Genomic DNA, 25,082 nt, shown 5'->3' with positions numbered 1-25,082 from the left:
CCTCAGATGTGAACAAAGAGAACAGGGAATGCTATCTGCTTAAAACCTACCATTAGGTTTATTCTTAGTGGGCTGTCAGAGTTAGCTTTCATCATATATTTTCTAACAGTAAGTAAATTTGTAGAATTATATGTTCTTCATGATTAAAATTCAGTACCAATAAAACTAGAAAACAAATACAATTAAAATTAGCAACAGTAACACAGTGTGGTAATGATATTATGTGTTCTAAAAAGTAAATACTTTCTTACAATATGAACATGGTTCTAGTGTCCAGAAGCTACAGTCTTTGGGGCTAGTAGTTCAACCCTCCTCTGTGCTCTGGAATGATTTAATTTTCTAACCACTTTTCTCTATTTCAACCACAGCAAAACTTCCTTCACACAGCCCACTTTGACATTACTTTGGCCTATTCTTGGCAGGAATATATCATTTGCATATCAAGTCAACCTTTGTTTCTTTCTCATTAGCCCAAGAAAATTAAAGGAGTGTTCTTGGCACTCACAGGATCATAATCCTCAAGCAAACAAAGAGACTATAATTTTAAGGTTTTACATGATTATGTGGTAGTTATCCAAATAATTTAGAATGTACTTATATTATTTTTTCAGATTATCATCAAATTGAGTCATCTGCAACAAATCTACAAGATAACTTGCTGATGCCCATTTGAAACACACTGCAAAAGAAGGCAAATATATTCTGATCTGTGGAAATTCACTTAAGTCTATTCTGCTATATTTTCTAAGTTTCAAATACATCAAACTAACACGTTTCTCTCTTATATATCCAAACTGTATTTCCACTATCTTAAAGTTTGATACCAAAGAAAATAATACAGACAAGAAGAAACAGAGATAAAGAAGGAAAAACACACAACCAGAGTTCAAAGGATCATCGTGGAAGAAGGAGAATGGAACAGAAGAAAAAAATGGAACAAGGCGGTGAGCAGACAATGGGGTTTAGTACTACTACTCTGTGTGTTTCCTGTAAAATGTAATATTGGTAACAAACAAATTAAAGTTTTTATGGATAGAAATTTCCTCTTGAAATAGATTACATGAGGAATGAATGCAGAGGAATCAGTAAAACAAAAAAACAAAAAAAAAGAAAACGACATAAAAAGGGGAAAGAGTAACTTGGGTACTATACACCTCCAGTGATAGGGTAGGCCCAGTAAATATAAGGTCTTTGATCCAAAGTACCTACTGAAAGTTCATGAGAAGAAAAATATTTTGATTAATATGCTGTATATGCATCAGTCCCTGTATCTATACTGTGAATGAAGACGCCATTCAGAAATTAAGTATGATGTATAATAAAGACTTTTAATAAGTAATTGATAATGATATCATGGCATCAATATGGGTGGCCTTTAGAAAACTGTTTAATTTTGTCCAAATTATTTTTCTGGCAATAGGTGAACCAGATCTGATAAAACATGAAACTAAATACCCTACAAATTAAGAACTGAATGCTAACTTTTCCATTTTTATCTGGCACTGTTCTTAGGACTAAAATGTAGTGAAATATTGTCAGGGGAAGAAAAGCAAAAAACACCTTTTACACCTGAATCAAATAAGTATTAGAAGGTAAAAGAATATTAATATCATAACTAGGTGTTTTCATATCAAATATTTAGAGCAAACAAGTCAAAAAATAAAATGGTGATTTGAATATTTTAAATACAGTGGTGGGGGATTTCTGGTACTCTCTCACTTTCTTTTTTGTATCATTTATGAATTCTTTTTTTTTCTTTTCTAGTCTTTTTTTCTAATCATAACTTAGTTCTGCCTACCACCTCACTTAGCTACTAGTTCTATTACTTTTGTAAAACTATCTTACTGCTAATATTTAGAGTTTAGAATGTTAATAGCTCATGAAAAATATACTACTGAGCTGTTAGATTCACTCAGAATCAATCTCAACCGTTTCCTCTTTCAAAGGCAGTTGCTCTTAGAGTCTGCACATGGCACTTGGGGCCTGCTGGTCGTTGGCTACTGCCCTCTGTACCTTGGGTCTAACAGCTGCGGGGCAGCTTTTCCTCAAATACAAACATCAGAGTATTTTAAAATGTAATTTGCAATATAAATGGTGGCATTGCTTATTTAGGATGGTAACTTATACATGTCTACCTTCCAATGTGATTCAAGCACTGGAAGATTAGGAAAGAGAAACCTAGAAACCATTATAGACTTGTTCTAACCACATTTTGCTCAGTTAATAAGGCAAATAATGAACAAGCTGCTTCTGATGGGAATAATGAGTACCCAAGAAGAAATCTTCAAGGAATCCTGACTTTTCCCGCCTTGATTAGTCAACTACAAAGTAAATGCAGACTCCAATGTATAACCTAAGAAAGATGGAAAGATGTAACCTGCCCCAAAGTAACTCCTCAAGGTTTAACCAAGATAGCTAAATTTCTCAACTTTAGTATTTTCTCTTAAAGATAAACTTGGGCTCTGTTGGGGTAATAGCATAATGCATTGAGAGAGATAACTCAATTATATAAGGTTAGATTAGATGTGTAAATAGTCAAAAGAGTGTTAACTACCCCTTAGATAACATTCTGGGCTTGGAGACTGTAACTAAGAGCATATGATTCAAAATTTTGCATAAAAGGAAAGACATTGTTGGTGGAAGGGAAGTACCAGACAAAACATTTTTTTGTATATCTAGATATATTGGTTGTCACTGTAGAAATGACCTTGGAGATAGCCATTAAGCTTCATTGCATTTCTTAATGTCCCTTTGGTTCAATCATAAATTGAGATCATGACATTAGGAGAGTATTTATAGAGTTAATATTTTCCAGCTCTCATCTGGGTCTATCTTTCTTTAGATTTCCTGCCCAGTATATAGAAAAGGCCCATTTGGAATTTGAGAAAACATCCAGAGACTTTTTGAAAAGCTATACTCCTCCTAAATTCATACTTTTTTTTTTTTATTAACAGATGTAAATTTGAAGGGGAAATGCCATATACTATAAGCCATTTGGGAATATTCTGTCTCGTAAAGATGACTTACACTTTTCATTTGCATGGCATGGATGCTGAGAGTTTAAACTCAAAACTCATCCGTATTCTTGCTTGGAATCATTCCTTCCATGAACTCCGCGTACATTTTTATGACAAACACACACATGTGTATAAAGTATGTGACCTCACTAGCAGTTATCTACAGTGTCAAGTACCATTGGCAGATAACCAAGAATTGATTGACACACATCTTATAGAACTGGAGTTAATTAATAGGTCTACCAGTTCCCAATTGTACCACAGAAAACAGAAAATGTGTTTAATATGGTAATCAATGACATACTGTGTGTGGTCAGAAGACATTCACTATACGGAAAGAGTAGATTTCAGAATACAGTATTCAGGAGTGTAAATATTGCTATTAAAAATGCTAGGAGGCTAAATTAAGGTCTATTGCCATAACTGGAAGACTAAGCATGGGTTTTCTCTTTTAAAAAAAATTTTTTAATGTATTTGCAAACTATCATATTTAAAGAAATTGTTAATTTCCTCCTACAAGATCTGTGGCTATTGAATGATAAAGGGAGTCTTGATTTGCCTCAAAAATGATGTCTTTACTTCTGTGGCATTCAGTCATCTGAAATGATAAGTCCATAGTATCATTTTCTAAGAACGAGTTTCAACAATTTAGGGAACTCAACATAAGATAATGAGTTATTTTAAAGAAAGAACACTGTTGGGGTACCTGGGTGGCTCTGTGGGTTAAAGCCTCTGCTTTTTGGCTCAGGTCATGATCCCAGAGTCCTGGGATCAAGCCCCACATCAGGCTCTCTGCTCCACGGAAGCCGGCTTCCTACTCTCTCTCCCTGCCTGCCTCTCTTGCCTACTTATAATCTCTGTCTGTCAAATAAATAAATAAATAAATAAATAAAATCTTTAAAAAAAAGAAAGAAAGAACACTGCAAAGAGAAAACTGAATATTAAAATGTCATCAAAGTAAAAAAAAAAAGTGAAAAGCAAATTGTCTTATTTGTGTGTGATAAAATTATTTGTAATATCTAAAGGCAGGGCAGAGGTTTAAAAAAGATACTATTTCATTATTTTATATAGTGTGAGGCAAGTATCTAGTGAGGCAGTGAATTATTTGTGCTACTTATAAACTAAAAAGATATGTCCAGGTTTTAAATGTAAAGACATCCTTGTAAGTAAGTAAAAGTTTCAAACTTCGTAACACAAATCAGTCCTGTTCACCAGGTTATATCCTACTTTTCTAGTCTTTCCATTGCTGTCATTCTTTTCCTAAGAGCATGAAGCACACCTTGTCTCTTCTCAACTTCACAGAGCATAACTGTCTAAATCCAAGGACAGGATTTTAAATACCAGCACAGATCAACTTAAAACAGATTCTCTCTTAAGGTAACTTAAGCACTTGAAAATTAAATTTTATGTTGTCTAGACAAGCTATCTTGATAATATCTTTTCCAGAATTTCCTAGATTGACTGTCTAGACTGTCCCAAATTCACCCAGATGACTGCATAATCATCTACCCTCTGACCTCTTAAAGAGTCTGGAACAGTATTACCCAATATATAGCTGCCATGCAAATCAAGATCATTGAACTTCTGAAGGAGGACCTCTCTCAAAAGCTCTGAGTTTCAGAATCTCAGGAAAATATTTGCATCCCAATAATCCTACCTCAAAAATTAGAAGGGAAGCTTTCGTTCCTTCTTTCAATGGAAGAGATGGCCTCCTCCATTTCCTGGATAAATGGCCTGGCTCCAAAACCTGTATCTCTCCTTTCCTCTGTCCACCCATAAGGGAGCAATGAATAGTTGATGAGTTATAAAGGAAATATGCTGTGAATTCTACGAAATAGCAATTTCAAAAAGATAAAGAAAATCAATATTTGGGGGAAATGATAAAAATATGAGAACAATATATGGTATTTTAATTTAAATGGCCATCAAGATCATTCAAGCTTCAAATTTTAAAATGAAGGGAATTAAGGTAATTGCAAGAATCACCTGGTAAAAATAAGGGCCCAGTGCAGTAATTTATAAGATCTGATAAAGTGAGGTACAAGGTGACAATTACTATCATGAAAGACAGCAACAGTCTGAGATGTAGATTTATATTTTTAAAATGATAATAGACATTTTTTCAGTACCTGCTACCAATTAGACAATGTTAAACTCTCACAACAGCCATATATAAACGGAGACACAAAGAAAGTAAGTAGCTTGTTCTGGATCAAGCACCTAGTCCCAACTGAGGTCAGACAAAAGTCCTGCACTTTGGGGCAAAGAACACTGTTTAACAATGATGGGATTAGAACTTCTTGAGATTCTCTAACAAAAAATGTCAGTGGGTCATGTTCTTACTAGGAGGGCTGAAAGGCAGTTGGAGTCAACCTCTCATTTACAATATATGGACACTAAAGATCAAATGGGGTTCTTTTCAGTTTGTTTTATATATTATGAGACAGCGTCTCAGAGAAGTTAAGGAAATTTTTCTAGTACTCCAAAGCTAGTAAGTTGTAGAACAAGTCAGAAGCCAGTTGTGACTCCACAGTGGGTATCTTTTCTATTAACCTGTGTTAGGAGCTCCGCTCTCCTGATTCCATTGCCCTATACAGCATAATCCCTGACAGACTGAAAAAAGTGCAATATGATGTGGAAGAAGTTGTCTAGAGCATCTCCTGAATACAGAATAATGGGGTAATTAGCCCAGGCCTAATTCTGAAGGTGCCTAACCATAGGAATAGCTGAGAAAGAAGCAAAGAGGGAGAGATTTATCCAGAAGGTGCTAAAAAGTTAAGCATACAAAGTCTTCTAGACCTTGTGCAGGATATTATTTCTAATTTCATCAGTATGAAACAAGTAATTTAAGTAGAACTGCCTTTTATTTCCTTAAGGTTCGTTTTTACTTAAAACTCTTGGGTACAACCATATACATGCTTGTATGGGAGAGGAAGAAGGATGCACTGGGGGAACAGGCCAAAGAGGAACAACTGCTGGCACTGGTGTGACCTTGGGGAAGTATTTTAATATTTCCAGGATGATCAGTAAAGTAATAATAATTGTGTTTAGTCTAGAAACCACATGTCTCTAAGGTGTCCCCTTATACAAAGGAGTTATAGCACAAACTGTTTTGATTTCTAAGCCTTTTGGTTCAAAGAACATTTTTGTATTACTTTGGGAAACCTTAAGAAAATTTAGGGAGATAATCTATAAAGAAGTGGCTAACATATAAATTATATCTTATCTTTAGGATTTCAGAAATATTTGGGGGAACAAATCCTTTATTTGCTGAGTATTTCAGAGTTCCAATTTGAAAGAAAATTCTGTCACAAATGATTTTCTCACGTGAATGCTTTTGTTCTTCTTGGCATTTTGTGCCAAAAAATTTTAAAAGAGCTTGTAATTGAAGGCTACTGGTATGCCCAATTCATGGAACTGCTTTTAGTACTTGTAAGTTTTCCTTTAAATATTTCCCTAATATCTCCAGTTTTAGTTAAATTTACCTAACTTTAATTTCCTTGCTAAAACATCTTTTATGCACAACAAATTAAAGAAACATTTCTTTTTCTTTTCCATACTGCTAAAATTATAGCTCAGAATAGAGAAATAAAGCAAAAACACAAATGTGAATAATTTAGGTCAAACACGAGATCAGATCATCATGCACATATATGGCATGCTTCTAATCCCTAGGCAGAAGAAAACAACTGGGGTGGCAGACACTTCTGGCTGAGGATGGAAATGGAGGGGAAAGCTGGCAATATACAAATGAAGGAGAAAACAGTACACAATCAGCTTGCTGACATCTGCTGCACATGCAAAATGGATTGGATTCTGTAATCCAGGGCGAAAGCAAATGCTTTCTTCCTTCCTTCCTCCAGTTCAATAGTTATTGCTGAGTGATGGTCTCATTCTTTTCACATTCACAGATTAAAATTAATAACGGCATCTGAATTTGAAGTAGATCCCACTGAATAGCAAACCAGAAGCTAAATGAGCTGAAGAAATTAGTAATGAAGCATTTGAATAGGGAGAGGTCATGGACAAATACCATTTTTTTTTTTTTTAAACAGCTTTACCTCAGGATGATGTCCAATTTCAACGTAGGTGCAAATTGGATGAAAAGCCCCTGTTCCACAGGCGTACAAGTGAGTCTGATTATAAGCCTTAAGCACCTTGATGAAATTAGCACATTCTTTCTGTAAAACAAAAGGAAAACCAGTGAGTTCTAGCAGTCAGCATGACTGAAAGATCCTCAAGGGTGCTAGGCATGCTTGAACAGATTTCTTTTGTGTCCTTTTCACAACATTTTTAAAAAAGGCATATTTTTCTATTGTTTGTTTATATTATTATATTATATTATTATTAAATGAACTAAAATGCAGACATTATTGTTCTTTGGGGGGGCCAATAAAATATTCTCTTCCATAATTGTTCATTAAAACTCTTTGCAATCTATTTATACCAAAGTGGAGTAAAGGTACAGATAATCAGTAACTACATGGAAATTACATGGCTAATTAAAGATATTTAAAGAATACACTAGTGAAATTTCTTTGCAAAAATTAGCTGTAAGTTTAATTTTAGAAAAACAAAATTAAAATAAAAGATGAAACAACCTTCTATTAAACATGAACTTTGAACATCATTAATAACCAGTAGTGATGGGTAGATGACTTTGAACTTCAGTTCTGCTTGTTGGTAAGCTCTGTAGAGCTTTTCCTCTCAAAAATGTCGCTTCAGCCTCAAAGACAATGTGGATATATTTATATGAGATAGAGAAGATGTTACAGTATAAAATGTCTATAGATAGAAAGATCTTTTGTAGAGTGGGTATAATTAATGAATATTTTCAGGAGGTTTATGGACATCCTGAACCAATACGTGGATCAACTGCCCAGTAGCCATGAATCCCCCAGGTAAAGAACAGTTAGTTATAAGAGGATATTCTAGTCCTATCTTATTATTATTTATAGACATTGAGACATCCCTGCCATTTTATTTTCTGAATAAAAGATCACTTAAAAATAAAATAGGTAGTTAACTAAGTAGAATTTAAATAAACATTTGGAAAGAAAAATAATAAAGTGGACAGAGCTATTTATACTCTTTCTATTTATTCTATATGTAGGTCCTGTTAAAGAAATTCTTTTGTGGGGGCACCTGGGTGGCTCAGTGAGTTAAGCCTCTGCCTTTGGCTGAGGATGGAGCCCCGCATCCCTTCTCTGCTCAGCGGGGAGCCTGCTTCCCCCTTTCTCTCTACCTGCCTCTCTGCCTACTTGTGATCTCTGCCAAATAAATAAAATAAAATAAAGAAATTGTTTTTGCGAACAGGAATTTTAGACTTTTGTTCCTATTGATAAAAGATCTGGGGGAAAATCAGCTAGTCAAAATATAAACTGATAATCCAATGGCCCAAAAAATCCAGAGCAAAGAAGACTCAACTTTTGAAAAATATTTTTAAACAGATGAATCTATACCAATATTATAAAAAAAAAATGAAAAGAAAAACCCAAACTGTCAAAATAGCTTCAAATAAAATGTTACAGTCTCTTAACCATATAACAAATCTTAAGAATTGAGTACATATGAGTAGAAAGTATGAATTCATCATGGAATACATAATATCCATTTTGAAAATAGTCAAATGTATATTCACAAGCTAAATAATAAAAACTTCTTAGAAAATTATATTGTTATTGATCATAGACTGTCCTCACTAATTTTAGGTATTTGACTATAAACATTTGGGAATAAGAACCAAATATGTAACTAGAAATGCAGATAAAGATGAAAAGCAGACTATATTGCAAGCAAGGCTGACAAACTAATAGAAGATTCAGTTCATCCCAGCAGCTCTAAGTGTATAACACACTTCCAAATTCCCTCTCTGTGACATGTGACTTTTCTAGTGAAAGCTCAGAATGCATTTGGGCTTTTCTCGTAGTCAGTAAGAGTTTATAACTGAGGTGTTACAATAACGTAAGTACATTTCCACATGACATTTATATTCTGGGCTTCTGGGCTTGCAGCTGATTATTTTGGTTTTATCTCTATGCCCTCATAAAATGAGGATACAAACCAAACTTGAGCAAAGTATTTGTTCTTTACATTTAAATAGTTGCTTGGGGCACCTGGGTGGCTCAGTGGGTTAAACTTCTGCCTTCGGCTCCGGTCATGATCTCAGGGTCCTGGGATCGAGTCCCACATTGGGATCTCTGCTCAGCAGGGAGCCTGCCTCCCCCCCTCTCTCTGCCTGCCTCTCTGCCTACTTACAATCCCTCTCTCTGTCAAATGAATTTTTTGAAAAAATTTTTAAATAGTTGCTTTCCATCATTCCTGATTTTTTCTGGGATGAAACCTATGGATGCCCATAAATACACTGTTCCAAAGGTGAAGTAGCCCAATTTAAGGTAAATTCTGTAACTTCCTAGTCATGATCCTTATTACTTTAACACAGGCTGAGTAGTTTAGAAAAGTAACTAAAATAAACATCTAATTTCTACTACTGTTTTGCCACTTTGATCCTGAATCTTTTGTCTGGTAAAACAATTATAACATACACAATTAAGCTCTGAAATCAATTAATTTTGCAAGTTGTTATGAAGAAAAATTCCCTAACTTGAAGAGTATATAGATTTTACTCATATCTAAAGCTACATTTGAGACGAAACAGTTTAAAACCTAACTTCCAAGACTCTCAACAACAAACTCCCCATTCTCTAACAGTTTCTCTCCTCCCAAGAGGCAAGGGCATGAATGACTAGGCAGAGGAAAGAGGTTATGGACAGGGAAACATCTGATAAACTCATTTACAAATGAGGCATTCATTAGTCTTACCCAAAGGATTTATTTGTACTTTAAAGAATATTCAGTCATTTGCAAAGAAGTCATTTTCAGGAAAATGTTTTACGGCATTCCCTTTTTTGAAACATGTAGGTGGCCACATACTCTACTTTTACATAAAGACAGCCGTCCCTAATTGTGGACTCAATATTAAAGCAGTCATGATTATAAATAACCAGTTCTGGCACCATATGTTGAAACCAAGAAACTGGCTGCATATATACTGGTAAGCAAACAAATATTCTAATAAATAATAGTGGCAGAACCAGATGGATGATGTCTTGTTCATTTTAGAAAAGAACTGGGTTTCGGTTTGCCTGCCATGCCTTTAAAGATATTCATGTAATTTTGAATACAAATCCAAATTCTCTAACCCCATTAGTAATACCTGAGAAAATCCTAGAAATCTGAGAATAGATCCTACTTTTCCACAAAAAGAGGAAATATTTTATGAGCACGATACTTGTGAACACAAATGAAGACTCATGTCATCTCTGCAAGGTGAATCCGAAGGTGATAGAATCTGTGAGTTCATATCTCTTACAGATTGGGCAACTGATTAGCAGTAATTAATAATTAAAAACTCAGGGTTCTTGAAAACTATGGAATTGAACTACACTGAATATCACAATTTTGTTTTCTATTAACTGTCAAAAAAGCATCACTATAGTATGACAGCCATCCCTATACAGAGCTGCTGGAAAAAAAACAGGAGACATTGCTTCGAAACCTGGCGAAGGTTTTTATACTGAGAATACTGGTAACAGAGTATCCCTGCTACAAAAGGAGTAGACCCACCCTACTGGCCTGGAAAGATCCTGTTCATTTCCACAATGAACTCCCCTAGCTGGCGAGCAGGTTGTATTGTTGCCATGCCCAGGGGCTAGCTCAATATTATTTTGAAGTGAGGGCTGATGCAAATAGAATGGGGAGAAATTTCCTGGGTTGTAGAGTAGGTTAAGACATTTGAAATAAACAAAGAAACTGAATAAAATACTTTCAAAATTGGTTAAAAAACACCTGCAAAGGAATAGTGATTTAAAAGTATGGGACAGAGAAGAACCAAAAACTTGAAAGAGGCATTGTTAATAAGGACTGTTCTTTAAAACAGAAAATCTACATAAAAGACTATCAATTCTGTCATTCATTTGCCTTCATTCTCTAGCTTGTTGCTGCCAAGTGTTGTTTTTTCTTTTTTTTTTTTTTTTGTAATGTTCCAAAACAGGACATTCATTTTATTTGGAAGCAGCCTGGACATTCCTCTAAAAAAGAAGGAAGCGTGGCAGAAAAAGGAAACACACTTCACACATTTCTGTTCTACGGAGACAGAAGAGTGATTCTGACCTTTTCTTGAACCATGATGATTCTTAAAACTTAGAATGTAATGTACTTTTTGGCATTAAACTACTGCACTGCTTTGCTTAGCACCGGCGGATTTACAACGCAATAAAGAAAATGTAATCAGTTCAAAATGAATTCATTTTTCAAACCTTGATCCTTTTTGGAACTCAAGTTGATATACACAGACAAGTTTAGCAACAAGTTGGCTTCCCGAGAGTCAGGCAACCATACTGACCTCTTATTCTACTGAAATATATTCCAGGCCCAAAGCATTATAAATTGTTAACTTTGCCTAGAAGTAAAAGCAAAGGCAGTAATAAACCAGTAAACCCCAAGGCCACACCTGAGGAACAATGATTCATCATCCCTAGTGACAAACCATTCGCCCTTACATTTTAAAGGTTTCTAGTGCTTTCAGATCAAATTGATAGAGGAATTACACGAAAGAGATATCAACCTGGAAAAATAAATTAGAAAGAAAATGTCTACCCCCAGAAAAAAGATACAGGAGCCAAACGCACTGTGATTCAAAAACAAACATTACAAATATGTAGCACTGATTAGACTATGTTACACAGACTTTCCCCGGACGGTTACAAAAATAAAGTCCATCCATCTGTCAAAACAACTGCTCCATGCATGAAAATTAAAACAGAACTGAGGTGTTTTTAACTAACTTCCGATAATTATACTTTCTACAAAAGAATATAATTTACCTCCAATTCCAATTACCTCCTTGCATGTTCTTAAATTATGGATGGAGTAGTGAAATGTTACTCTAAATAAGAGAAAAGAGGAGAGAAGGCTGTGAAGATGAATAATTTCTATTCAAATATATTCAGTTCATGATTAAATCAAACAACTTGTTCTGGTTCAAATAAAAATCCACCCCAAATGAATGGGTATAGTATAGCATTGCCTCAGGTCAGCGAACATTCATTTAAAAGAAAAAAGTCTCTATCCCCTCAGTAGTTTATGTAGAAATATTTTAATGTATAATTTACCATCTGGGAAAGCAAAGGAATCCTTTTCCTATCATGATGGGTGGATACATTTCTGCATGAAAATCCATTAATAAGCTTAATTCCTGAAGTTAATCTGTTGACTTTCTTTTTGTCTGGTCAATTTATTTGGCAAACTGGCTGAATACTAGACTCTTCGTGCCAAAGCAGTAATCCATGAGATTGTTCCTGTCACTCATTTCATCCCTCTCTCTATTTAAGCTGTTCCATACTTATTTTGCCATAATGTTTTGTCTTTTTTTCTTGTGACACTGTGCTATTACAGCCGTGACCAGATCATCCATAATCATGTCTTCCTAATACCTCAGTATTCATTAAAGGATGTTCGATATCTCTTCTTCAAAGAGGCATATGTAATAAAAACTAAGATTTAACTATGTTCTAATTATAATCTTAGTCATCTAACGTTGAATTTGTGACCTGGAATTTCATCCACGTTATAGTATAGTGAGTAGGCTGTTCTGCCACCTTGGGACACATTTTCACATTCACAATTTTTTTTTTTTTTTTTTTAAGATTTGTTTTATTTATTTGAGAGAGAGAGAGAGACCGTGCACATGCAAGTGGGGGGAGGGACAGGAGCTCAAGTAGAGTCTGTGCTGAGCTCCAGCAGGATTTGGGGCTCAATCTCACAATCCTGAAACCATGACCCAATCTGAAATCAAGAGTCTGATGCCCAACCGACTAAGTCACCCATGCACCTTTGTTTTCACCTTCACTATTAAGAATGATAAAAAAATAAAACCAACTGACCTTCCTAATTTAATGCTTTGTTTCATTCTGATTTCAGGGAAGTTTTTTTTGTTTTTGTTTTTCTTTTTTCTTTTTTGTTTTTAAAGAGAGAAAATGTGTGTGCGAGCAGGGGTGGGAGGTGCAGGGGGCGAGAGAGAATCTTAAGCACGATCCATACTCAGCGCAGAGCCTGTCACAGGGCTCCATCTCGCGACCATGACCTGAGCCGAAATCAAAAATCCGAAGCATAAGTGACTGAGTTACCCGGGCACTTCCAGAGAATTTTAAATAATGATCCAACTAGGACAACAATTGGCATTATTTGACTGCTATTTAAGTTTGTCAGGTTATTCATATTAATCAAGCTATAACATCTTTAAAACTTATGGTAAGTGACAGGGTGCCTGGGTGCCTCAGTGGATTAAAGCCTCTGCCTTGGGCTCAGGTCATGATCCCAGGGTCCTGGGATTGAGCCCCACATCGGGTTCTCTGCTTGGCAGGGTACCTGCTTTCCCCTCTCTCTCTGTCTGCCTCTCTGCCTACTTGTGATCTCTGTCTGTCAAATAAATAAATAAATAAATAAATCTTAAAAACAAAATAAAAAAATAAAACTTGTGGTAAGTGAAAAATAAATTTTAAAGTGGCTTGAATGATGTGATAAACTAAATGAAGACTCCTACATAGGGCTACCAAATCATTTTATTTCAATGCTCATTTCAATTAGATGCCCCATTTGACTGATTTTTTCACCTCAGGATTGACTATTTGTTTGAGGTTCTAGAAATCCTGATTAAGATTCTATAAACATTTTCCTTTCAAATTACTTGAAACCTCCAAACTCCATCAAAAAGGCTAAACACAGGGTGCCTGGGTGGCTCAGTGGGTTAAGCCTCTGCCTTTGGCTCAAGTCATGATCTCAGGGTCCTGGGATCAAGTCCCTCATTGGGCTCTCTGCTCAGCGAGGAGCCTGCTTCCCCCTCTCTCTCTGCTTGCCTCTCTGCCTACTCATGATCTCAATCTCTCTCTGTGAAATAAATAAATAAAATCTTAAAAAAAAAAAAAAAAGACTAAGCACATTGGAACTATATATAGAACATACAGGTATTAACAAAAGTTGTCCAGGACAATTTTCTCCCACTCTTAAAAGGAGTTTTAAGCAATTTCACTTTAAGATTCCATATGACTAGAGAAACTGATGATATCCACATTTTAGCTTAAATTTTTTTATATTGTGCTATCAATGTAATTATCACATTTGCACCATTCATTGGAGTTATTTGGTTTTGAGTGGTCCACAATATGTACCAAGCATAACCTTTCTTCATCTTTATTCAAATGAATGCATACAACTGTAAAGTATTATCTGAAATCAACCTAAATATTTTCCTGCCATGCCAGGAGAACTATTTAAGTGGTCAAAAAATCCCTATTCTCATTTCAATGACAGTATGTGGTTTCCAATTTTATGCAATGTGTTGAGTACTTAAAGCTTATGCCTTTAAGCAACTAAATCCATGATTTACACGAAATAGGTAGAATTACAATCTAAAAAGATTTATTGTGGATATAAGTAGTTGGCATATTTAATTCTAACATATATGCTTTATTATAATAGAATTTAATACTCAAGGAGATGAAATTCATCTTTAATCACATGAGATACAACTGTGAGGAAGGAGAAATAAAAATGAAATCCAGATTTTAGAGGAATACTTGATTTCATTCACATATACCTCTCTTCCACCCTCTGCCTTGTCTAATATGAAAAGTGAAAACTTTTTTGGTTGTAATACTTAATGTCCAAAGTACTAAAAGCTGTTATAATAGTTAATAATATAAAATGTTCTCTTAACATATCTTCTAATAAATGGAAGACTTCTTGGTCATTTATAATAATTCACATATAATATATAATCTATATTATAATATATATATACACAAATAGATACATGTGTTCATAGGTATTACATCTATTAATTTTGTAAATAATTTCTGAATATAATGAAAATTTGGAACTTTAAAATTTTAAAATCTGTTTATATTTATTAATATTTTATAAAAATGTTAGTTTTTCTAAAGATAGGTATTTATATTTGAAAAGATATTCTCAGAGAATTTAAGAAAAACATATATGGGCACCCAGTTGCCTCAGTCAGAAGAGTATACAAATTATTGATCTCAGGATCATGAGCTTGAGCCCCATGTTGGGTGTAGGCATCACTTAAATAAATAAATAAACTTTAAAAACCATATAGAGCAAAAGTAATGAAATAATAATAACAAAATAAAAATAATATGGAGGTATTAATCTGATGCTTTAAAAGTTTAGTCAGACCTGGGTTAAAATTATTCAGGCAACATTTTTCATTTGCTGTGTGCCTATCAGAAAGTTATTTAGGATCTATGAGTCTCAGTCTCCTCAACTAAACTGGGATTAATGATAGAGCATAATGCCTTACTACTTTTTAATCAATCATTAGCTGTTATCTTATTCTTAAAATAAGAAATCATGTTTATTTGATTTGAATATTTCCACATCTCCTTAGCTCTCACATCATTCACTGTACTGTGGGATGACTTGGGTGAGAATTCTATATGAATTATTTCTTCCTTTTAAGGACAGATAACAGAGTTTAAGCCTATACTTGACATAAGGAGAGGTGGATTTAATAGAATTGGTACTGAATATTAATCTGTAGCCATTTTTGTTACAAAGGGAATTTCTATTTTGTTCATTAGAATTTTCATGAAATTCCAGTCTTCCAAGTGTAGAAGACTATAAATTATAGTTACTCTTTCATTAAAGTGGTACATGGCATAAATCACTGTCAGTCAAAAGGCAAATACAGCAACTGTTTAATAGTTGTAACAGAACTGCACTGTGTCAACTTAGATAAGCTGGAACTACATTTCCTAGAATTCTCTTTCCCATAAACTAGTTAAGATTGACCATAAAAGAAATCTGCATGAGATATGGAAGGCAGTAGTTGAATTGCAACCATAAAATTCTCAAAGTTGTTCTGATCTGCTGGCCAACCACCTTGCTAGCATGGGGTAGCATCTAGGCCTGCAGCTCCTTAACCTTCTACCTGTCTTATTTGTTAGCTTCTGTAAGAGGGTGGTCCTAGAACTTGTGCAGCTCCATAGCAGAAAACACCAAATTCTTCTGTAGGTCAGCCAACTCAACAAAGCTGGAGGTAGTGAAAGAGACACTGATTCTAGTTTGTCCTTATGGATCCCAGTTTATCCTTATGGGGTTCAGTCTGTCCTTGCTCTTCCAACTTCATGGGAGCTTTTCTTCCCTAATGCCAGTCCTGGTGACTTACAACAGCTTCAGGACCATTACTTGACTCAGTGGCAATAGATTGCAGAAATCCATAAAATTCTCCACCATCTTCCACAACTGTATAAGGTCAAATCCCTGTAATAAAATCCTTTTTAACATCACTCATACAAGTTCTGGTCTCTGATCAAACCCTAACTTAAAAAAGGAGATACCTTACTACCATAAAACAGCTCACTATGATATGTGATATAAAGGGAATATGGATTTGATCCATTTAAAAAGAAAACACAAGTTATTAGCTGATCATTGTATTTGTTTCTAAATGTGAATGGTTCCTCTCTTTTAAGGGCATATTAAGATCTAGAACCAATAAGTTATATTAATTTTGGTATCACTTCAAACACAAAACTAGTGCTCACTTCGGCAGCACATATACAAAACAAAACTAAAAAATATTTTGATTCACACACAGGCACACACACATATACACACACATCTATATAGCATACAGTATAGAGAATACAATATATTTAGTATGTGTAGCACTCAATTTGAATGTAATTATGACAGTCTCCAAGAATGTTCTACTCTGAATACATAAAAGCTAAAAAGAAAATTTAAGATTCTCAGTCTACTGAAATAGTGTCAAAATTCTAGTTATTATAATTTTGCATCCTGTTTTCCTTACCACTCTTAAAAATGTGGTAAAGAGAAATATATAAAAATTATATGATATAAATAGAACTTAAGGAAGTTTTATGATGGACTATAGACATAAAAGTGATTTTTATTGCTACATGACCAAATCAAAGAAAAACTATCAAATGTTGATCATAGCCTATTTGCCTTGAGACAGAGCATATCCAAGAAAAATATTCCCAGAGTTAAATCTATGGGATGTTAAATCTATGATATGATGGTCAACATACATCAGAAATGAGTAGAAATCCATTCCTGAAGATGTTCAAGTGCATAAAGAAGCAGAATACCAATGAGGACTATTAGAAACTACATGTCAGGGGTGCCTGGATGGCTCAGGGGGTTGGGCCTCTGCCTTGGGCTCAGGTCATGAGGGTCTTAGGATTGAGCCCCATGTTGGGCTCTCTGCTCAGCAGGGAGCCTGCTTCCCCCTCTCTTCTCTGCCTGCCTCTCTGCCTACTTGTGATATCTCTCTCTCTCTCTCTCTATCTCTCTCTCTGTGTCAAATAAATAAATAAATAAAATTTTAGGGGGGGAAAAAGGAAAGAAACTTCATGTCAGTTTGATCAGCAACACCTGCTAACTATGTAGTTAAAAGTCAATGGCCAAAATCCCAGAGGAACGATCCAAATCATTCTAATAAACCCTTCAAAGTATAAAATGCTTACTCTACTCTGAAAGTATGTACACTGATACCTGAGTGATATACAGTGTGTAATCGAATCTACATAACAGTTTGTCAACCAATGTCAAATATTTCAATTTCATTCTAACCAGTGAAGGATACAATTAAAATTTCCAGTTAACAACAACAACAACAACCTCAATCTAAAATCCCCAAACCTTCTGTGAGTTTTTATATATTATCTCTATTTTAAGTGCTAGCCTTACTTTGCAAATGCATTTATTTTTTTTTTTTATTTTATTATTTATTTGACAGAGAGAAATCACAAGTAGATGGAGGCAGGCAGAGAGAGAGAGAGAGGGAAGCAGGCTCCCTGCCGAGCAGAGAGCCCGATGCGGGACTCGATCCCAGGACCCTGAGATCATGACCTGAGCCGAAGGCAGCGGCTTAACCCACTGAGCCACCCAGGCGCCCCTGCAAATGCATTTAAATTTTAATCCTGAATCTAAAAGATTAAAAAAAACCCTAAATTTATGTATATGAGGCCTGGTCCATGGAAATCCAAGCATAATAATTACTATCTTATTTTGCCATATTAGAAAAAATATTAATCGAAAATGTGAATAAAATCTAGTTCCTAAAAAAACTTTAATGACAAAGCTTCATTTTCCATATATCTTATGCCTAAAATACAAAACTGGTTCTTCAGTTACTTTGAAAGAAAATATGTACCTTATAAGCAAATATGAGTTACATAAATTAGTTAATAAAAATAATGCATTTAGAAAATACCTGGTATATAGAGTAAACTCCCACATACATTTATATATAAAATATACATATATATTTTAGTCTACTTACATGGAATTTTTCTTTTTTTATTAAAGTGTAGTTGACACACAATGCTACATTATTTTCAGTTGTATAACCTGATTAGACAACTCTATATGTTCTACTATTACTCTATATGTTCTACATTATTATTACTTCTGAATGCTGAATTTAAACTATAATCACTTTGCTCAGTTTACCTGATACTGATCCCCGAGCAGAAATAAACACACATATGTGCATGTGCATGAAAGTCTATGCTCATTCCTATAGCTTTTATAAGATTTTTACTGGCTTTCATGAAAAATCAGTGATCTGTACACCTGAAGTGTCATCAGACTTCATCATGGGAATCATATTTAAAAATGAACACAGTGACCATAGTCTTTCACCATTTAAAATGCCCACAGAAATTATAACCAATATTGTCAAGAACTGTAAATGGTCTGTGATTTTGTCTAACTTACAAGTTACTAAAATAGTTTCATGGATGCTGGCAGAAGTTACACAGTTCCTGAATCAGAGTTAAAGGACATTGTTACTCACAAAAATAACAATAGTCTTAGAATCAGCATTTCTTATGCTAGTTTCCCCAGCTCCAATTCCCAGCGGGCAGAATGAAAAGGGCCAGGTGACAACCTACACAGGCAATGAGGTGCATTACAGTAGAGGAGCCCTGGGTTAAGGGAACCTGAATATTTTATACTAGTCAGAAGCATACTGGCCATTACATTTTGTGAGAGATGTTAGTTTATTGTATTGGGCAGTAAGCATACCTGCCCTTTGTACCAAGCGAGACTTTATTTCTTAAGGACTGCAAACCAGCCTCCCCCCCGCCCAAACCAGCCTTTTAAGAGAGAGATACTACCTTCCAAGTCTCTTCACTATATAAGTATCTTTTAGGATTTTCTGCAAAATAGGAATAGGCAGTCAGTGCCTCTATTCCATCAGATGTGCAGAACTGTGTGAAAGAACCATGAAAAATTATCTCCCAACAACTATACATTAAGGTTTTGAGGTATAATGAAGATCTAAGATGTTTGTAGAATTAAGAGGGAATTCAATTACCATTTAAAAAAAATGATAATATGACTTGAAGTCCCTAAAACAAAATAAAAAATAAAAAAAGTTGATATCAACTTTGACCTTTGAAAAAGTAAATGAAGTTCATGGGTTAATGTGCATTTTGGATTATAATGAAACTTAAGATGCCTGTGTGGCTTCAAATTCTCCACTGCATTCACTTGGCAAAAAACAGCCTTGCTAAGGCCCTGCAATTTGAGCCATGATAAATTTGATAGACATGTTATAATATACATCATAGCATTAAAAATGAATAACTAAAGGCAAAAATATAAAAATAAATCCTTCAAGAATTGGAAAAATGTCCCAAAATTCAGGTGCATGACAATACGCTTTGAAATGTATCCAACAATAGCAATGTTATGAGAATCTGCTTTTTTGTGTTCATCTCAGATGGTTGAAATTTTTATTTCCAATGATGTTCAAAATATTTCTAACAGTCATACGGTTGCCATTTGGTTTTATTGAAACTTAGTGCAAAGAGAGATGGTTTAGTAGGATAAACAAAGAAGATACAGAGAGCTATTGATTTGAAACAGATTCTTTTACCAGCTTAGCATGTATTCAGTTTTCATTTACAAAACAGGGTCAAGGAAGTTAATCCCTCAATAGAAATGTTATTATGAATAACAAAGTGAATTTTAAGGACCAGAAAAAAATCACAAATGAAAGTAAAGGTGAATAATAGCAGTCAGAATAGAGATATCTGGATTGCATTTATCTCCTTATTCAGGGACTCTGTCCAATAATATTACATATAATTTTTTTCAAATTACAACTCTCAAGTTACAACAATGGAAAAGTTCATGAGCATTTAACTCCCCTAATATAGAAATGCCACAACTATATAAAAGTGTAGGACCTATTACACCAAGAAAGCATATTAGTTTATATCTGGTATATTCACTTCCACAATGGGAAAAAATAAACACAGATTAATGATGTTCTCAGAAATGTCGTTATTAGCACTCTAAGATCCATTTATATTCTCTCTCTCCCTCCAACTACACATAGATGAAGAAAGAAAGGGAATATAAATGTCTCCCAGATTGCAGATTCCCTCTCTACCACAAAGTCCATCTTTGTGGAATAGTTACTTGAATTCCAGCTGCTGATTTAACATATGTATTTGATGCAAAACTGAGCCATAAGAAATGATGTTGTGTATCTTTCCAGCTGCCTGGGAAAATGGGAAGGGACTCAATGTTTTGTATGATGCTACATTCGGTAAACTGTGTAGGGTAAGGAACTATGGATGGACAGGAACTATGTAAGTTCAATCAAGTGGCATATCCTGACTTCCCAGGTGGCTGTGCCATTTTAACCATCTTAATCAGATTTAAGACTGATCCACTTTCAATATATATAAAATCAGTCAGTGTCATTGCCTCACTTTTCCTATTGTACTCCTGCATCTGAATCTAATTCCGAGAAGGCAGCACTTCCTCCAGGAAGGTTTGTTAAAAGGAGCTTTATTGGGGCACCTGGGTAGCTCAGTTGGTTAACTCTCTGCCTTTAGCTCAGGTCATGATCACAGGACCCTGGGATTGAGCCCTGTGTTGGGCATCCTGCTCAGAAGAGAGTTTGCTTCTCCCCCTCCCTCTGCTGCTCTCCCTGCTTAGGCTCTCTCACTCACTTGCTCTCGATCTCTCTAATAAATGAATAAAATCTTTAAAAAGTATATATGAACTTTACTTCTAGAGGACTTCTTAAGAAAACACTAAAACCAGAGAGAACAGTAAACTCAGATTCTAGAAACCATGGAGTGCACTCAAGGACTAACTAGTTTACTTTTCTCTAAATGTTCAGGTCAGTTCTTATTTTGGTTACAATTCCATCTTGCAGTCCAATGGCTGCAAAAACTACTCAAACCTCATTCTTGTGGCTTTCAGCATTCACAGGGGCTCTTTGAAAGGAATTTCTGTCCACATGTCACAGCTGACTATTATTTACTCAAGATAGAGTGCAGAATTTCTATCAATCTATGTGTCACTTTAAAAATCAATCATATTGAATGAAAATTCTCAAAAACTCCTTATGCTTAGTCTTTATGTCTAAGCGGTTAAGAAATTACTGGTAAAAATATTAATGGTATCCAGGAAATCAACCAATTGCTATTTTCTAAAATCTCATATTAAGAAAGACATGGAAAAAATGCATTTGTGTATTAAAGTCCAAAATAATGAATAAATGCCATGTATTTTATTTAAATAAAATAAATATATAAATTGAAGTACATAAATGAGGCTCCCTGAAAAGAAAACAAAACAAATTTTAACAAAATGCATTTGGAGTACATAAAATATATTTTGAATTATAGGAAATATATATATATAGATATATATTTATTTATTTATTTATTTATTTATATATATTTTAATAATTGAATATATTTTTTAGTGTTTGGTATTTAGTATTTGGAGCTAAAGATACATTTTTTGAACAAAAATATATGAAAACTATCGTGCTTTTCTTTCATTAAATAAGTGTGAACAAAGAGAAAACAAAATATATAGCAATTGAATTAATTTAATTCAAAAGAATGTAGAATAGTAAGAAAGAGCATTTTATCATATTTACATTAATTAGTTCACTTTTGAAAAGATTAATATGACTAATATTGCCATACCATTAAACCTTCATAAATTTACATCTTTACGTAATTATCTGTCTCTATCATAAGGTATGTGACATGATTTGTAAGTTGTCAGCATGTTTATCACAACGCAGTATGAAATGGTCAGGTGCCATTAATACCTTGTATCAGATAGCAAACTCTTCATGTCTTAGTTCCTTTTAATTTAGTATTTTGAATCCCATAAGCATTTTCAATAAGCCTGGATAGTGAACTAAAGTTGCCCTTCTTAGGGAGGAAACCTCCCAGGTCACAGTTAGGGTTCCTCATAGGGCACTGCGCAGCACATCACTTGACTGCAGCTGCTGAACTCACTGCATCTGGGCTAACACCAGAATCCCTCTGTTCAGTACTGTTTAGTACTGACACCAGAATGGGAGGGAAGGGCAGGGAAGGAAAGAAGAGGAGAGGAGGGATAGGCAGAGAGGAGCCATAAAATACGAGGTAAAGGCACTGAGGTGAATTTTGGAAACCACAAACACAAAAGATTATCGGCTATCTCAGCAAATGAATGAGCTGATTCACTCATTAAATCATATACTCTGTACTTGGCTATAGAGCTTATTATAAAATCCAGGTATTTTTGTCAGATCAGAATCAGAGTATCTTTAATTTTCAAACTGAATTAAATTCAGAATAGTGTAATACCTCAGTGGTCATGATCTTTAAAGAGGACCAAATTAATTACATTAATGATGTTTTCATTAGAAATTGCCTAAGCAACTCTATTAAATATACCATAATACTAATACCTAGCATTTGTATCATGCATTACAACCTATATAATAATTTCACTTGTGATTGTTTCAGTCTTACAGGAATGCTGTGAGGTGGTTGTCATGCCAAACACCCTTGATGAAATCAGAACAGGTATTAAGTAGAATCTTCACTGTTTAGTTTCTGTGTGTTAATAGGCAAGTTCAAATCCATATATGCCATATGACACCAAAAACTTCATCAGAGGCACAGAAATTCTGATCTCAACTTCTAGCATGTACTCAAAATGTTCTAAAATTTTGAATGAAAAGATTTTGAATGAATATTCTGGATCATTCTATTTCCTGATCAAGAAAATAGGGGTAGTGATACCCATCTCATAAAGTTATTATTAAAATTACATTAACAAAATAGCATTTAAGTTATCATAGTACTCAACACAGGAAAGAGTCTCAATAATTATGTTTCCATGTCTTCACTTGTTAAACTTTGATAGAAAGAGAAAGAGTCTGTTTTTTTGTTTGTTTGTTTTAATTTATTTATTTGACAGACAGAGATGACAGGTAGGCAGAGATTCAGGCAGAGAGAGAGACGGAAGCAGGCTCCCTGCTGAGCAGAGAGCCCGACTTGGGGCTCAATCCAGGACCCTGGGATCATGGCCTGAGCCAAAGGTAGAGGCTTAACCCACTGAGCCACCCAGGTGCCCTGAAAGAGTCTGTTTTTAAAAAGTCACACCAGTAAAATATCAATTTCTATCTGTCCTTAGTTATTACCACATTAAAATCTTTCAACATAATCTGTTAAAGGTAAACATGGCATTGTGACGTTAATAATTCTTTGTGTATTCAGTCATGTGTTTTGCCTTATACTTGTGAAGTATTTTCTTTTTTTAAATAATTTTCACAAAAACTATTAATCTTGTTTGTCACAATTGTAAAACATGTAATGTCACATGTAATGTCTCATGTAATGGGTAAAATAATAAAGCATTCAAAAACTTAAAGTACTTCATAAGTAGAATTAATGAGTCCTTGGGAGTATCAACATAAAATCCCTAACTTCTCTGGACTCCTTCTTCATTGTTCTTTCTATTTACCCCTTTCCAATAGTTCTAACATATGCATCAATTTGGGAAGGTTTAATATTTGATAAAACACACTTTTTCTGGGTCTATTTTCACATAATTAGAAAAATGTTTATTGTGCTATGAAGGTGTAATGTAACTTATCAATACTGTATTTAAAATAAAAATTTCAAGGATGAAATTTCCCATGTTTTCTAATACATAGTTAATCAAGGATGGGGGTTATCTGTACTTTGTGCTCCTTTAACTACCTTCCTTTACCTATAGCAAACGCTGCTACCAGATTGAGGCATTCTTTCCCCATGAACTCAGATTCCACCTCTAAATCATTCTAAACATATACAACATCTTGGGCAACTGCTATCAATCAATCAAGGTGTCCCTTGAAAATATCTACATACCTACATATATATACATTCAAGTTAATGTATGTTTTTAACCACCTAAGGTAAATTTCTTCTAAATACCAATATACAAATAAAACATTTAGATTTTTTCTTGTTTTAGAAATCCAAAAATATCTAAGACATAACACAAATTATGTATGTTTTCAATCCTGTAATTCATTTTACTTTATTGATTTAAATGATTATAACTGCTTTTTATGATCTGTGCTATAGCTGGCTAATACTTGGCTATATTTCAAAACAGTGACCCACTTAATTTTACTGACGAAAGTTTACTTTAGGAAAAATGGCCTATATCTTTTTACAATGGTAAAACCATTGTAGAGCTGCTTACCATTCCTCTTTTTTTTTTCCATAGAACCCAGGACAATGCCTGTTATGTCATTACTCAATCTATATTTATTTAAGAAACCAGAGTGTATGAAAGGAAGGAAGGAAGAAAGAAGAAAAGAAAGAAAAGAATAGAATGGAAAAAATAAGGAGTGGTAATTTAATCGTGACTCAGAAGTAAAAAAAAAAAAAAATTCATATCATCCAAAAGGAATTCAAGAGGAATTAACATATGAAAATCAATTTGTACAAAGAAGGTGACTTACTGAATATGAGTACATATGCTGCAAAATTGCTTTTGTCAATTACCTTTTACATAGATATAAATCCTCAAAGGGAACATATTTTTGCTTTATTTAGGCATGTTGTTACTTTTACCTACTTTCTTTAAATAAAATGTCAATATCTGAAATTAAATATTTTGTTTCTAAAGTGATTAAGTACA

At 34.3% G+C, this 25,082-nt stretch overlaps 1 protein-coding gene and 1 long non-coding RNA gene across 5 annotated transcripts in view; one reads left to right on the top strand and one right to left on the bottom strand.

Annotated features, from left to right (window-relative positions):
• Positions 1–25,082, bottom strand: part of SEMA3A (semaphorin 3A) — a 310,401-nt gene that overhangs the window by 119,090 nt on the left and 166,229 nt on the right. For 2 of the 3 annotated variants that reach the window (XM_082692542.1, XM_082692543.1), the window contains exon 5: positions 7,079–7,198. The exons of the other annotated variant lie outside the window; for it this stretch is intronic. In XM_082692542.1, coding sequence (XP_082548668.1) covers positions 7,079–7,198 — 120 coding nt within the window. The remainder of the gene's footprint in view (positions 1–7,078; positions 7,199–25,082) is intronic. 3 annotated transcript variants of the gene reach the window in all.
• LOC309845086 lies at positions 610–25,033 on the top strand. Of its 2 annotated transcripts, none has more exons than XR_014301023.1 (6): positions 610–691; positions 817–944; positions 4,320–4,394; positions 7,073–7,147; positions 22,910–22,969; positions 24,666–25,033. It is a non-coding gene; the product is annotated as an uncharacterized lncRNA (long non-coding RNA). The 2 variants fall into 2 exon arrangements; XR_014301024.1 differs by having other exon boundaries at positions 4,253–4,394.

The sequence above is a fragment of the Mustela nivalis genome, assembly GCF_964662115.1.
Source record: "Mustela nivalis genome assembly, chromosome: 12".
NCBI lineage: Eukaryota > Metazoa > Chordata > Mammalia > Carnivora > Mustelidae > Mustela > Mustela nivalis.
This window is presented reverse-complemented; position numbering and strand designations above follow the sequence as displayed.